The sequence below is a fragment of the Citrus clementina genome, unplaced genomic scaffold, assembly GCF_000493195.1.
Source record: "Citrus clementina cultivar Clemenules unplaced genomic scaffold, Citrus_clementina_v1.0 scaffold_3, whole genome shotgun sequence".
Classification (NCBI taxonomy): Eukaryota; Viridiplantae; Streptophyta; class Magnoliopsida; order Sapindales; family Rutaceae; genus Citrus; species Citrus x clementina.
This window is the reverse complement of record NW_006262339.1, coordinates 1,700,288-1,715,886: the sequence shown is the minus strand read 5'-3', so window position 1 is coordinate 1,715,886 and position 15,599 is coordinate 1,700,288. Positions and strand designations below refer to the sequence as shown.

The window sequence follows — 15,599 nt, the reverse complement described above, 5'->3', positions numbered from 1 at the left end:
AATAATTTGATTTCATTATATACTGTCAATATTCATTGCTTCAATCAATGTTTGATATAATTGTTTTCTTCTCCGTGACGAGGGATTTGTAGTGAATATAGTTAGAATTTATGTTGTTAGGCATAATTTTAAGTAGGATTTGACAGATTTTCTTAAGTATTGTTTTTATGACACTAATGGGTTTTTGAGTTAGTGGGAGAATCATTACACTCATAATATGTAGTGTAAGAGCAAGGGTTTGAACTTTCACAAAAAATATTATGAGAGTTAGTTTAAGTTCCCACAATTATAAAAATATTTGAATTGAGTCAGTCTTTCCTATATCTGTTATGGTTTTGTAATACAAGTAATTTTTTTTTCTCTCTCTCTCTACCCTTTTATTCATTGTTGCTCTCGTCTTTCTCGCGTGTTTCTCTACACCAAATATTTTCCTTAACTTTTTTACTTTTTTAATGAAAGTTTGTGATATTAGTTATTGACTTCTTTACCCTTTTAATGAGAGTTTTTAGGGGAAAAATAAAAAAAGGATTGGTAACAAAATGGGAGACATTGATTGTCTGTTATCGCCGGACCAATAATGAAATGATCATTTTGATATTTTAATAATAGTGATATAAAGAACCCAACGTTTAAACTCCACATCTCGATTGCATATTCAAAATACGACAACCAGATTCATAATTTTTGGATCATTTCTTACGATGGGATCGTGCAAATTTTGATAGGGATGGAGCCGGCGGTCAAAGTTTCTACAGTTTTATCTGTACACATTAACACAATGAGTTTTAAAGGTCAATTAAATAGAAAGGGGTCTAAATTGGCGTCAACTCTGCTTTGGCGGCTATTCATTTTTCAATTTGCTCGCCTAATATTAGAGGTCAAAGAGACCACATTTCAATGATTTGGTCATTGCTTAGATAGATAGCCGCATCACCGTAGTAATAATATTCATATAATTCAATATTCATTTAATTTATGTTAGGCTAACACCTTATTGAAAATTCAATGCTTGTTTTTGGATGGTTAATTAGTATTGTGAGAATATAGCTGGATTTTTACGATGGCTCCAACAAAGAAGATTACTTGTGGGTTGAACTTCAACGTAACAACGTTGTGAAGGATCTCAACACTCTTTTAAAGACAACTACAAAATTATATTGTAATATTGAAAAAAGAAAAAAGAAAAAAAAAATTGAATTGGATTTGAACTCCAGAAGTCTAAAAGTGTTTCTCTTCAGGGATGCTTTTGCTCGCAGAAAAGCTCAGACTTTTAAAATTGCTCAATCGATATTTGCTATAACACAATGCTAATTAGAACTTAGTAAGCCCTCCTTTGAATATAATAATGGCTAAACAGATAAGGCCTAGCGTTTTAAGCTTTGTCCTTATCAATAACACAACGTTCGAAGCAATGTAACATGTTCAATTTCATTTTCTTATCACAAAATCCACCTGTCAAGGATCAAATAATTCACATTCAAGGTTATAAATTAAATTATATTTGTTAGTTAAGAAGAACCAATCAAAAGCTGCCACATTATATATATAACAATGTCCCAAATTGCCTGCTTAGCTGGGATGCTTCAATTGGGCAATGATGAAATCCATATTTTAAGAACAGCAATTTTGTAGTAGGCAAAACTAATTCTCCAAACAAAGGGTGAAAAAGAAAGGGGGGAAAAAGATGGTTAGTTTTCAGTCGTTTAAAAAAAAGGTACTTAGAATTTTTTAGTGTTTTAAAAAAGATATATAATTCTTAAATTTTGTTAAATTTTAGAGCAACAACTGCTGTGATTTTAGGGAAGAAGACGATTTTGAAAAATTTTCCACTTCCTTTCTTGTAAATACTGTGTATATTTATGTATATATGCAATATTACCCATTTTTTAGTTAAAATAAATGAAACTGAAAATGAAATTATATGTCTATTTTAAAAACTTGTAAGACTTTTATGTTCGTTTCTCCAAATATTGGACGCTAATAGTCTTTTTTCAAAAAAAAAAAAAATAATAATAAAGGAGAGCACAGGCTCTAATGAAGATGCTTATTAATTATTATTATTATTATTACTTACATTAGTGAGATTCGAGTAAATAAGAAGCTGAGCTTTTTGCTAGACCTCGTGTCTTTAATGGGGGAGCGTATTGAAAAATTACGTGGATGATATCAGACATTTAAGCTTATTTCAAAGGTAAGAGTATCCTGTTGCAAGAGCTATTCCTAGAGATTGCAAGACTGTACGTAGCTCATACCATATTTTGGCTGTGTCATTTGAGATGGAGGTTGTTCTCATGCAAGAATTGTTTGTATCATCTCCTGTAATTTCCTTTTACGAAACTTTATTATTATTATATTTCGAAAAAGAAAAGAATATTATTATTATTATTATTTTATATATAACAATGAAAAATTAGGGATGGCAATGGGGAGGGGATGGGAGGGGAGGGGACCAATCTTCCCATACCCATCCCCGATATTTTGCATATGTCCCCGTCCCCTCCTCATCCCCGTCAGAATTGCTTGAAACAATCCCCATCCCCTCCCCGAATAATAACAGGGGATACCCGAAGGTCCCCGGTCCCCGAATAACTAAAAGTCTAATACATTTTTTTTTATTTTAAATTAATCATATTAAAATAAACTCATACCGCTATTGTAAGCTCATAACCAACTTTGACAGCACATTAAGGCCTCCAATGTGCTTGGATGAAGTTTGTTATGGTATGGGCTCACAACTCTACCACTAGTGTTAAAAGCTGATTCAGAAGCAACTGTTGTAATTAGAATTGCCAAAATATCTCTAGCAATTCGAGCTACTGTAGGATACCTATTAGCATTTGTCTTCCACCAACTCAAAATATTAAAATCTTCCATCCGAGGTATAACTTTCTCATCCAAATATGAATCTAATTCATCTACAACAACTGCACAATCTCCATTGTTTACATAATCATCAAAACCTGTCATCCATTTGGTTGCTTTCTTATAAGAATCCCCTGTAGATCCAGTAGAAGAACTACTACCAGTATAATCAAAGCAATAAACAGTTGGTGAAAACTTCAATTAATACTCTTCAACTAATTCCCGGCAAAGGGTGACCACTTTCCCAATATACAACTATTTTGATATTTATTATTTTTAACAATATTTATAATTTTGTTATTTATTTATTAGTAATTTTAAAAATAAAAATAAAATTAAAAATTAAAATGGGGAAATGGGTAGGGGATGGGGATTCCACCTCATCCCCGTCCCCTCCCCGAATAAAAAGTTGAGTAAAAAAATTTCCCCGTCCTCTCCCCGAAAAAAAAATTAAATATAAAATTATTCTCGTATTCTCCCTGAATGAAAAAAATCTTCAAAGATACCCGTCCCTGTAGGTATTTTTGCCATCCCTATGAAAAATGAACCTAGGCGGCTACCGGTTAAGGCAGCTTCCTGGTAATGGGCCTAATAATGAGGCGGTCGGAGACCTTGCCTGGGACAAACACCTTTCCAGATAAACTTTCCTCACGCGCGCTTACGGCAGAACGCTTAATCTTAAAATTGAGATTTCAAATCTAAGTCCGGGGAATTGATTATATTATTATACAGCCTGTTAATTTTCTCTCATTGGATTACATTTTAATTATCATGAAACCCGACTTGTATCCCAACCAAATTCCCGATTTGATGAACGAACTTGGTAATTTTGAAAAATATTTTCTACATTATTAATGGTTACCGGGTCGGGCCCACGACTTCTTGTTGCTCAAAAGTAGGCAAATGTCAAATCAATGCTTAGACGTCGATCCATCAAACTAATGGTGCTGACAATTTTCTTCCTCGTGCCCCCCGCCCCCCCCCCCCCCCCCGCCGGCCCCCACCGCCTCAATTTGCAAGCTGGGTATTACTGAATGCCGACTGAGTCACTGACCCTTTAAATTTCCCATTCACAGACCCCCAGTTAAAGTTGTGTAGATATGACGTAAATAAAAGAAACCAAAATCTGGGCTTGTTGGTGGGTTAATAATGTTGAGTTCAATTTTGACTGAGTACTAAATTAATAACTGTTAAATAAAAAATAAAGAAATAAAACACAAAATATGTTTTAATTAATGAATTTTTATTTAACAGAAAATAAATTCAACACTGAATCACAATCCTTTAAAAAAATTTAGTATTTGTTTTTGTTAAGGCTTTTACATACTCGTACTCTGGAAGTTTTTGTCAGCAAAATGAGGGGACAAGAAAATGTACAGCTGTTGGTGCGGGAAATGGGAATGCATTTAAAACTGGCTTCTTCGGAAACTTCTCGCTCAATGACTCAAATCAGTATAATAACTGCTAAGGAACAAGTGTGTGTCGTTTGTAATGTCGAAAGCCATTGATTGCAGTTGCATGCAAAACGTTTTTAAGTGTGAATGCATCAGAGCCGTAAAAATTTTGAGCTGCGTGGCATCACATGAAAGCATGTGCTAACAAAAGGGTGTTTTGGACTGATGTTCAAACAGCCAATCCAAGAAATCATTTTAAGTCAACTTCGTTGCAGTTTGGTTGGTACATTATTGACTCCAATGATTGTTCATGGAGGGAAAAAAGAATAATAATGTGTGAGCTTCGGCCCTCTAATTAATTAGATCAATGTTATGGATGGAAATAGTGATGTTCATGTCAATTATATGCCCATTAAGAGAAGATATATAACCCTTAATTTATTATTTGGTTGTTGAACAATCAAGTTAATAAAGTTTCCAGTTAGTATTATGGTGTTGTGGCTTAAGAACCTGTAAACCATGAGTTGTAATTATCCAACGCAGCTTTAAAAGATAATCATACCAAATACTGATTGTGTTTGAGAAAGGTAGAATCCAATATAATTTATTGACAATGAGATTTGGTGAATCCTCAACAAAAATTGTCAAGCAAAAACGAGATTCAGATGTTTCATTCTTCATTCAATCAGCCGTGCACGATCATTTTCCCAGCTGAGCACTCAGGATTTGGCACACTGTAATGATAGGAACCATCATACTTCTCAATTGCATCCAATATGTTTAGCTCAATGCTTATTCGAAACGGGAAAGAGAATATATGTATGCACTTAATCATTCCCTTTTAATCTTTGAACTCCATAATACCCCATTATAGTACTTTTCAAATTTACCATAATATAACAGAAAAAAAAAGATTTATAAATCATTTTAATTATTACAATTTATATTTATGATGGATGATGTGGTGTGACATAAGAAAATGTACTTGCAAGAAATCTTCTTAGAAAGAGTAAAACCAGAAACCCATGTAGTTAGTTATGTTAGCCAATGGGCATCAACAGAGAATACACTTTAAAAACAACAACACCCCCACCCACAGGAACAGTGACAAAAAACCAAACGTATCGATGTGAATCCAAAGTCCGAAAGTGCAATTATCTCTAAAGTATTTTTCAAACTGTTGTAAAAAGGGTAACTGTGTTTTGTCCACTGGAGTGGAGTGACCAGTGTCTAGTGAGCCTACCAAATGCCAAACCCCATACCTCGTCAGATCCGTTCCTTTGGGTCCCATCATTTTCTTTCAATTCTTAGAATAATGTTCACAAAATCTAGAGAGAGAAGCTAAAACAAGAAAATATATATATATATATATATTGTTTTTGTTTTCTTAGATAACAAAATAAAGAAAAACAAAGGAGTGTTTTCACTCTCATCACAAGTGCGTGAGTTTTCTGTTTTCCAAAAGCCAGCTCGTGGGATTTGAAGTTTGAAGCCTTAGATTTTTTTTTTCTTGGGGGGGAATTTTTTCTTTAGAAGGTTAGCTATTTTTTTTTGACATTGATTGAAAATTGAATCCATAAAAATCGTGGCTTTGTCTGGTCTCTTTTGAAAGTTGAAATTTGAAACAGCGGTCTCTATCAAATCTATCTCTAAATGGTAAAATTTTATTCACTTCCAAGTCCACTGTTTTAGAGACTCTCATTTCCATAACTTTAAAGCTCAAAAGTTTTGAGTTTCTGATATTTGTTTTTGGTAATTATATGTTTTGACAAAATCATTTCTTGTTTTGCAGTTTGGTTAAGTTCAATGTACTGACTGCAAAGGGCACTCCAAAGATTTGATTTTTTTCGTCGAAATTTGAATTATTTTTCGGTTTATCATTGGTTTAAAGCAACTGGGTTGATTAATTTAGAAGCAAACTTTGAATCTATGCTACCATTTTTAAGATTTGAAGCCTCGTAAGTTCTCAGATCTGAATTATCGTTGGAATGTTATGTTTTTTCTGTTGTATTGAGATGTTCTTCAGCATTCTTTGTATGGTGAATAGCTTCTTTAGATCTGTGTAATGCTCTGTGCTTATGCTTAAGATATGGCAGTTACAGTGTTTTAGTTCAAGTTTAGTATATGTGTTTCATGGTTTTTAATGTTTATGACTTATTTGAATTAGGTTCTGTGGATCTTACGAGCATAATAGTTGCACAAATTTCTCCGCATTATTGCTTTATAGATTTCTGAATTTGTAATGCTTCCATAAATAAGAACTTTTTGTCATTCCTGCAATTTCCCTTTTTTGCAGTATTGTTAAGCCATATCAGTTAATTTTCAGGTTCCCCAACTTTGCTCCTTATGGCTTATATAGATGCGTAACTGTATATTGATTTTTCATTCTTGCTAAGGATAAAATGTGATAATGCTTCCCTTTGTAGTCATAGTGGAATTTGTTACTAGAATGACAATGCCACTTTTGTAACTGTTGATACTGATCATTATGGATAAACTTTCACTTTTTACTGGAACTTTCCGTTATTTTCTATTTGTAGGGAGTTTCGTTACTAATTAATGCTACTCTCTCTATTTTCAGTATGGCTTCCACTATTCTGGAATCTATGCATCAGATTTAATTTCTTTGGGAGGCAGGAAATTTTGTAAATATGGATATAGGAGAAGACAGCTTGAGGTTTGGGTCAGTACCTGTCACGACTTCAAGAAATATGTCATCATCATCGTCGGTGTTCCTTTCAGCAAATCAATCACCTTTCTTCTCTCCTAGATCACCTACATGTCAACTCTCTGAATCAGCACGTTCTGATGCTCGGTGTGATGGCATTCATTTAAGTGCTGATCCACTTAGTTCCAGTTCGGGGATTCCGGAGCCCGAATCTATTGCAAATGTCAGATTTACTACGTCAGACATTTCCGCGGCTGCTGCTGCATGTACTGCTAGTGATTTCCAGAAGTTTGGTCGTGTATCTTCCCCAGCTGGCGTCTCTAACAGCAATATATCTAGTTACAGCCTTGCCCATGATAATGGTTATGCAGGGCTAAGAGAGAATCATAGAAAGCATGGTAGAAGCTATGGCATGTCGTATACCCCTGTCTCTGTTTCTCTTTCCTGTAACAGACTGAGGAGTTGTGATGTTTTCATAGGTCTGCATGGGTGCAAACCCTCTTTAATGAGGTTTGCTAATTGGCTTCGTGCAGAGTTGGAAGTTCAAGGGATGAGTTGTTTTGTATCTGACAGGGCAAGATGTAGAAACTCTCGGAAACATGCTATTGTAGAAAGAGCTATGGATATTTCGTCTTTTGGAGTTGTGATCCTCACAAGAAAGTCTTTCAGGAATCCATATAGCATTGAGGAGCTACGATATTTTTCAGGCAAGAAGAATTTAGTTCCAATATTTTTTGATTTGAGTCCAGGTGATTGCCTTGTCAGGGATATAGTAGAGAAGAGGGGAGAGCTGTGGGAAAAAAATGGGGGTGAGCTTTGGGTTTTGTACGGAGGATTGGAAAAGGAATGGAAGGAAGCTGTTAATGGCCTCTCTCGCGTTGATGAATGGAAACTAGAAGCTCAGGAAGGTAACTGCAGAGATTGTATACTGAGAGCTGTCACACTATTAGCTATGAAGCTAGGAAGAAGAAGTGTTGTTGAGCGGTTGACCAAGTGGAGAGAGAAGGTAGATAAAGAGGAATTCCCTTTCCCTCGAAATGAAAATTTTATCGGCAGGAAGAAAGAATTATCTGAGCTAGAATTTATACTTTTTGGCGATATTACTGGAGATTCAGAGAGAGATTATTTTGAACTAAAGGCTAGAACCAGGAGAAAGAATTTGAGAATCGGGTGGAGTAAGAGCGCTTCATTGGAGGAAAGACGCAAGGAACGACAATGGGAGGGTGGCAGCAGGAAAGGTAAAGAACCTGTGGTATGGAAGGAATCAGAAAAGGAGATTGAGATGCAGAGTACAGAAGCTCCTCAAAGGCAAAAGACGAAAAGCAGTGGACGGTACCCAAGGAGAAAAAGATCAACAAAGATTTTGTATGGCAAGGGTATTGCTTGTGTGACGGGAGACTCAGGAATTGGAAAAACAGAACTTCTTCTGGAATTTGCCTATAGATATCACCAGAGATACAAGATGGTTTTATGGGTGGGAGGGGAAAGCAGGTATATCAGACAGAACTATCTGAATCTCTGGTCATTTTTAGACGTTGATGTGGGGATCGAAAATTGCTCAGATAAAAGCAGGATAAAAAGCTTTGAAGAGCAAGAAGAGGCTGCCATTTGCAGAGTTCGTAAAGAACTCATGAGAAACATACCATTTTTGGTGATCATTGATAATTTAGAGAGTGAAAAGGATTGGTGGGATGACAAACTTGTAATGGATCTTCTTCCCCGTTTTGGTGGAGAGACCCACATTATAATCTCCACGCGCCTTCCTCGCGTGATGAACTTGGAACCTTTAAAGCTCTCTTACTTGTCTGGGGTTGAGGCAATGTCTTTAATGCAGGGAAGTGTAAAGGACTACCCAATCACAGAAGTCGATGCACTCAGGGTGATTGAGGAGAAAGTTGGGAGGTTAACCATGGGCCTTGCAGTTGTGGGTGCCATTTTGTCTGAGCTACCCATAAATCCTAGCAGGCTCTTGGATACCATTAACAGAATGCCGTTGAGGGACTTGTCTTGGAATGGTAGGGAATCTCATTCATTGAGAAGAAACACTTTCCTATTTCAACTCTTCGAGGTTTGTTTCTCAATATTTGATCATGCAGATGGGCCGAGGAGCCTGGCAACTAGAATGGTGCTTGCTGGTGGGTGGTTTGCACCCGCTGCTATTCCGGTTTCCCTATTAGCCCTTGCTGCTCACAAGATACCTGAGAAGCACAAGGGTACCCACTTGTGGAGGAAATTATTACTGTCTTTAACTTGTGGATTTACTTCCTCATACACCAAGAGATCAGAAGCGGAAGCATCTTCCATGTTGTTGAGATTCAACATTGCCAGAAGTAGTACCAGGCAAGGGTACATCCATTTCAACGAGCTTGTGAAGCTTTATGCTCGCAAAAGAGGAGTTACTGGTGTTGCTCATGCCATGGTTCAAGCTGTCATCAGCCGTGGATCTATAACCCATCATTCAGGACATATATGGACAGCATGTTTCTTGCTATTTGGGTTTGGTAATGACCTAAAAGTTGTCGAGCTCAAAGTGTCAGAGTTGTTATACCTTGTTAAAGAGGTGGTTTTGCCTCTTGCAATCAGGACATTCATTACGTTTTCTCGGTGTAGTGCTGCTTTAGAACTCCTGCGTCTATGCACCAATGCTCTGGAAGCAGCGGACCATGCATTAGTTACCCCAGTTGAAAAATTGTTGGACAAATCACTTTGTTGGCGGCCCGTCCAGACTAATGCGCAGTTGAATCCATCCCTCTGGCAGGAATTAGCTCTAACAAGAGCCACAGTCCTTGAAACTAGGGCCAAGTTAATGCTAAGAGGAGGGCAATTTGACATGGGGGATGATCTAATTAGGAAGGCTGTTTTTATTAGAACTTCAATTTCTGGTGAGGATCATCCAGACACCATAGCTGCTCGTGAAACCCTAAGCAAACTCACCCGGCTTCTTGCAAATGTTCAAATTCATACTTCACCATAGATTCGATATTTCTTTTTAGCAAAATTCACATTAGAATTATACAAAGTTTACAAATAAGACTGCTGTAAACAATTCAGAGGAATTTTCGTACCATTTTCCTCTCTGAATGAGAAGCCCCTACATTTTGAATTCATTCTTTTTCTGTTACGTTGATATCAATCATATGAATTTGCACCAACTTAATTACACCATTGGTTATCAATTTGAGCTAACTTTCTGTTGATTGGTTTCTGAATTTTTCAAATGGCACTGTAGGTGCAGGTAGAAACCAATTTTGAAAGTTTCCAGTCTTCCTTTGCTGACCAAAGAAACGTACTTCTATATTAATAAAATGTACTCGTAAAAATCTTTGGAAAGTATACTGGGCAGTGTTGAAGGCTTTTTCGTTACTGAAGTCCCTTGCTAATGGGAATTCAAAAAGTTCTCTATACAACTAATAAATAATAAAAAGTTGAAATAATCTGAATCCTCCAGACTCAAAAATAAGTTAAACTGTGTTTCGAATTTAGACTGTAATTGAAAAAGTACCACTTTACGATGTTCACTCTTGTGCGTGTACATCTGCATGCATGTGCTTGGCTGTATGCATGTGTTTTGTCCATTGTATTTCATTTTCTATTAAATAAGAATGGTTTACTCGTGATAGTTGATGCTTGCATTTGAGTTGTCTCAAGTCATTAATTGCTATTGTAGGTGTATTAAGAGTGGGTTTGATATATTTCTATACTAAGCTATTCTATTTCCATGGTGGAGGAGTTCATGGGTTGATTGTGGAGGCTGAATTGAGAGGATATTTGTGGATTAAAGGGACTTTTGATTCAAATCATGCTGTAGGTATCCCATAGGAATGGAAGTTTTCAATATACCTAATAGATATAACTCTCACCGGCTCATTCTCTCAGATGCTATTGTTTGCTGCATTCTTGGGCGAAAATTGAGTCATGTCATAAGTATCGACATTGGAGACTTGTCGTGAGGCTTCTTGCCAGGTTCGGTTCCTCAAATCTCCGTTATATAAATTAGCTTTTAAGCTCCGTATCTATTTCATTTTGTTTTCCCAATCAGAAAATTTTTTTCTCACATTTGTAGATGACAGAGCATATAATATATACATATTTTATCATTAATGATATATTTATTAACTATTTTTATCTGTTATTTTTAATTAATTAAATTATTTATGAACCGGGAAATAATTGAAGATTGGAAAACAAAGGTGCATAAAAGATCCAGAATTGAATATTCGGAGATTAATATTTTCCAATTAAAGCATTATCTCTTACCATTATTGCCACGTGAAGAAGAGGAAACAGAGAATTCAAAAAAAAAAAAAAAAGGATTTGAGCCTTTTACAACTTAAAGTCAGTGGCTTGGCTTACAAAATTGTAATCAGAAATCAATGAAGAATATAAGCTTAATAGGCTGTCATGTGTATTATAAAAAGACAAGCAAGCTGCATAATTGAGATACAGGCTGAGAGATGCGGAAAAAAGAAGCAGAAGAGAAAGAGTAGCAGCAATGTCGTTCCAACCTTTTCATAGTTGGTTCTATTTACTTTATTGCTCTCGATTCAAGTATGTCTAGCGAGATGCAGAAAAAAGAAGCAGAAGAGAAAGAGTAGCAGCAATGTCGTTCGAACTTTTTTGTGGTTGGCTTTATTTATTTTATTGCTCTCGATTTAAGTATGCCTGACTAATTTTCTTATACAAATAAAATATTTTTTAATAAAATAATTATCTTTTATTTAGTTAATTCCGTACATATGTTCTTTGATGATTATAGTTCTTATTTCAAATGATTGGTTGAATAATTATCTTTTCATCTTTAATATCATGTATTCTTGATAGTTAAGAGATTATTTGATTAAATCTTAGCTAGGTAGCATAATGACTAATGTGATTATCTTTGATTATATATTTTTCAATAATTGGATACATAGAATACTTAGAAAACTTTGGTTCTTTGTTTTCCAATAGGATACATATAATGGTTAGAAATCCTAATTTGAAGCAAAAAAGAACTTACGTTAGATTTAATTTATTGGGCTTAATCGTTATATCTATAAGATGACATAAATTGATTTTGAGCTGTTCTTCTCAACTTGGGATTAATAATAATTAGATAATGGAACATTGATAATTTTTATCGTATTGCATTCTCCCTTGTTTTAATTACTTTTTAAAATTAATTAACTTAATTTCTCTTAAAACTTAATTTGTTCAACTAAGTTAGCATTAATATCGATTTAGATTTAAATTACACTTTCTAATTTCAAGCAATCTCTATCTAAAGACTCGTGCGCCTGAGAGTATATTAAAAAGTTTGCACTAACAGCAGATATGATGCATGGACTCCGCAAGTTATGAAAAGCCGGTAACTCATTTATTTAAGTTGATCCAGGCTTTCTTTTAAAGCGTCGTGGATAGGCTATGAAGAAGAGTTATTGATGATCAAGTGGGTTTTTATCTCTGTTCTCTAGTGAATTCTGGAGTAAGAATTCGAACGTTGCCAGAACATGGGAAGATAAGCAATTCATTTGGTGACTATGATGGAGGCTTCAGAGTATGCTGGCTCGCCCGATGACTGCATAAGTATCTTCAACTGATTATGGAGCTCTTGCGATTTCAAAGGTATGTTTGTCTTAAAGAGAACCTAGGGCATGGCTTGCATAATGTGCATGGATGCTTGTTGTTGGACAAATAGGAGGAGTTACACAAGTACACCTAAATTTTGTTTTCTTCGAGGGTGAGGGTGGAGGTGGGCATGTTAGTTTTGGAACCGTCACATTTGGCATCATCACCTCCTCATCTGCAAAAAACCAACTTTATTTGATGGTGGATGTTTATTGAACACCTGAGAACTGAGTAGGTAGCATATGCAATGATTTATATTCCTAATGGCTTCTCGCATTTGCTGTGACATAAATTGTGATGTCTGCTGGAGCAGTAGATTACCATGGCCCCTGTCTTGACATCTTTTATGGAACCTGGATGGTGTCTTGAAGTAATCTTGATGGAGTCCTGGCTGGATGAGTCTTGATGGCTTTACAAGTCTTGATGGTCTTCTCTTTCAGGTAGCAGTAGTTTTCATGTGCAAGCCTTCCATTAAAAATCTTCAATATACAAATTGAGGTCTGCAACTACTTTTATCCATAGCACCCTAATAAAGCCACACACCTCAAATTCACGTAAAAATAAAAGCAAGAAGCTCAAAAAAAATACCTTCAAATCTGAACGAGCTTCATTTTTTCAACTTCAAAGTTTAACTTGTCTGCTTGATAAAGATTGGTTTTTCAGAACGTTAAAAACAGTAAGAAAGCTCCATTTTTTTTTCAACCCCAAAGCAAAAACCCCCTGCAAGAAAAATAAACTATTAACTTTCAATCATGCACTGTGAGTTGAAAATTACGAGATAAAGAAAGAAATTTTCAGCTCAAAATTTTCAAAAGAACTAGTTAAAAGAGTTACTGAGACACTGAACTGATTCTTTATCTCCAAACAAATCTAACCCTGTTGTTGACTCTTGCTAATTGTTGAGTGATTGTCTGTGTTCACATTGCTTCTGTAGTTGGTGAAGCACTTGCAAGAGCTGGTTATTTGGAAAGCTCCAAGGAACTTGGGGACCACTTCTTTGTTTCCATTCAATTTATGTTGAAGTCATCCTCAATAAGTTGTGATGATGAGCTGTGCTATTGTGCTCGAGCTTGAAAAAGAATAACCGCACTTCTATGTTTGAATTTTTGGGAGAATGCCGTGCAGTGCCCAAAGTAATAATTGAAGCTTCATTGTTCATACGACAATGGCTCGAATATTTTTGTAGTACTTGGCAAAGTTTCACTGATCTGTGGAAGATGAATTTTTAGTTTCTTCATTTTTGCTGATGAGACTGCATTGGTGATTAGCTTGTGTTTTGGTGGGAAACTGCAGCTTATGCTGCTGTGGAGGTGACATTGGGACTTAATTTGTCCTATTGAAGCTTGTCTGTTAAATTAAATAAACATTTGATGGAACAATATTTCCACTCAGCATATGTTGGTCTCAAGCTGTCCAATTTTCTTTGGAACTCAAAATTCAAATCGTTTTCAATTGCTGCCGTGGTTCAAAATTCAAATCGTTTTCAATGAACCTAACTATAAAACACCTTACCTGTGTGCCGTGCTGTATTGCTGCTAAATAGTTGTCTCTACCAAGAAGTCATTGCCTCTATTTATGGGTGAAACCAACCGGCCCTTTGTCAGTGAAACCAATGGGGACACGCCGCTTTTATCATCTTATTTTCTATTTGTTTGACTTTTATATGTGGTTGAATTTGTCTCTTTCTTTTTTTTTAAAAAAAAAATTGAAATAATGCGATGTCTTTTGAGTTACCAGTATTTGATGCTGGTGGTATTTTTTTTTTTTTTTATCTTAACCACAAGATATCTTGGGGAGGGTCCTAACTGTGGGAGACACCTTTAAACATGTACCATAACTCATATTAGAAGTCCTCGCTTGAACTGGGAGACACAGGTTCTCCCAACAAAGATAACTTTCCTGCAACTCGAATTGAGGAGCAAACATAATCAAGCCACCAATACTTTGCTAGTGGTATTGATGATACTTGCCATCGTATTGTTGTTTAACCAAAAACTATCTAATTTCAATATCCCGTCTAGATATTAATATGTTTCAACAATACGGTTATCAATCGAATTAGCGAATGATATTTGTTTGCTTCAAATATTGTCCCTCCTTCTTTGGTAGTGTTAGATGATTTGAGTGTTCAAAGAGCATCCACAAGCGAATGGTATTTTTTTGCTTCAAATATTATCCCTTATTCTTCGATAGTGTTAGATGATTTGAGTGTTCAAAGAACATCCACAGGTAATGGGATGAGATGAGACGAGATTTGTCAATCCCAATCATATCTCGTATATACAAATGAAATAAAATAAAAAAATTCTTATTCTCATCTTTTTATTTTTTTCTAAGATAAAAATATGTCTTAATTCCGTTCTAAATGAAATGAGATCCTACAGAATCTCATCCCAATAAAAAAAATTGTAATCCTTACTCCTACCAAACCCCTGTAGATGGTTTTAAAAATAAAAATAACAATAATAACTGTAAGTTATGTTTGAGAAATTAAAACTCGTTCATAAAAGCCAAATGATAATGGTTGTTAGTTTTAAAAAGTCTGCTGAGCAAATGTCGCGCCTTGGTTTTGGACTGCGCGGTCGTGTTGTACTACCACTTCAGTCAACTTTCGTCAGAAATTTATCAGAAATTAAGGGCCCGTTTGGTAGCGTTTTTTACCCATTGTTTTCATTTTTATTTTCATAATACAAACGTAATATATGTTTGGTGAGATGGATTCAAAAAACAAATCACAAAATAACAAATTCAGATCCAGTGTTATAACTACAAACATGAAAACGTGTTTAACATGTTTCCTAAATATTACAAACTAAACTCACAAATAGATTAAGAAACAAAACTCATTCTCTTCGGCAGCAACCCTTTACCCCCTCTCATCGTTCTCGATCTGGTCAACCCCCCCCCCCCACGGCCATCCTCGATCTAGTCACGGCAGCAGTGCTTTCTCCTTTTCTCCCTCCAACAACATTTTCTCTGCCGCCGCTGCAACTTCGTCTCTACCGTGGCTATCCTTTGGTGTGTCGTTCTCTCTCCGTCGTGGCCGTTGCCACAAAATACGAACGCCG

The 15,599-nt window shown here is 35.7% G+C and overlaps 1 protein-coding gene across 3 annotated transcripts; it reads left to right on the top strand.

Moving 5' to 3' along the window:
* The first annotated feature begins 5,776 nt into the window (after window positions 1–5,776).
* LOC18048558 lies at window positions 5,777–10,065 on the top strand. Of its 3 annotated transcripts, XM_024189877.1 has the most exons (3): window positions 6,102–6,214; window positions 6,838–8,939; window positions 9,021–10,065. In XM_024189877.1, the coding sequence occupies exons 2-3, from the start codon at window positions 6,908–6,910 to the stop codon at window positions 9,896–9,898; spliced, it is 2,910 nt and encodes a 969-aa protein (XP_024045645.1). In that variant the 5' UTR covers window positions 6,102–6,214; window positions 6,838–6,907; the 3' UTR covers window positions 9,899–10,065. The 3 variants fall into 3 exon arrangements, with proteins under 3 accessions (XP_024045644.1, XP_024045645.1, XP_024045643.1); XM_024189876.1 differs by lacking the exon at window positions 6,102–6,214 and adding an exon at window positions 5,777–5,792 and having other exon boundaries at window positions 6,838–10,065; XM_024189875.1 differs by having other exon boundaries at window positions 6,838–10,065.
* Window positions 10,066–15,599: the final 5,534 nt, after the last annotated feature.

Bases quoted from the DNA above. Each gene is read 5' to 3' on its own strand.
- LOC18048558 (XM_024189876.1), top strand. From the start codon at position 6,908: ATGGATATAGGAGAAGACAGCTTGAGGTTTGGGTCAGTACCTGTCACG.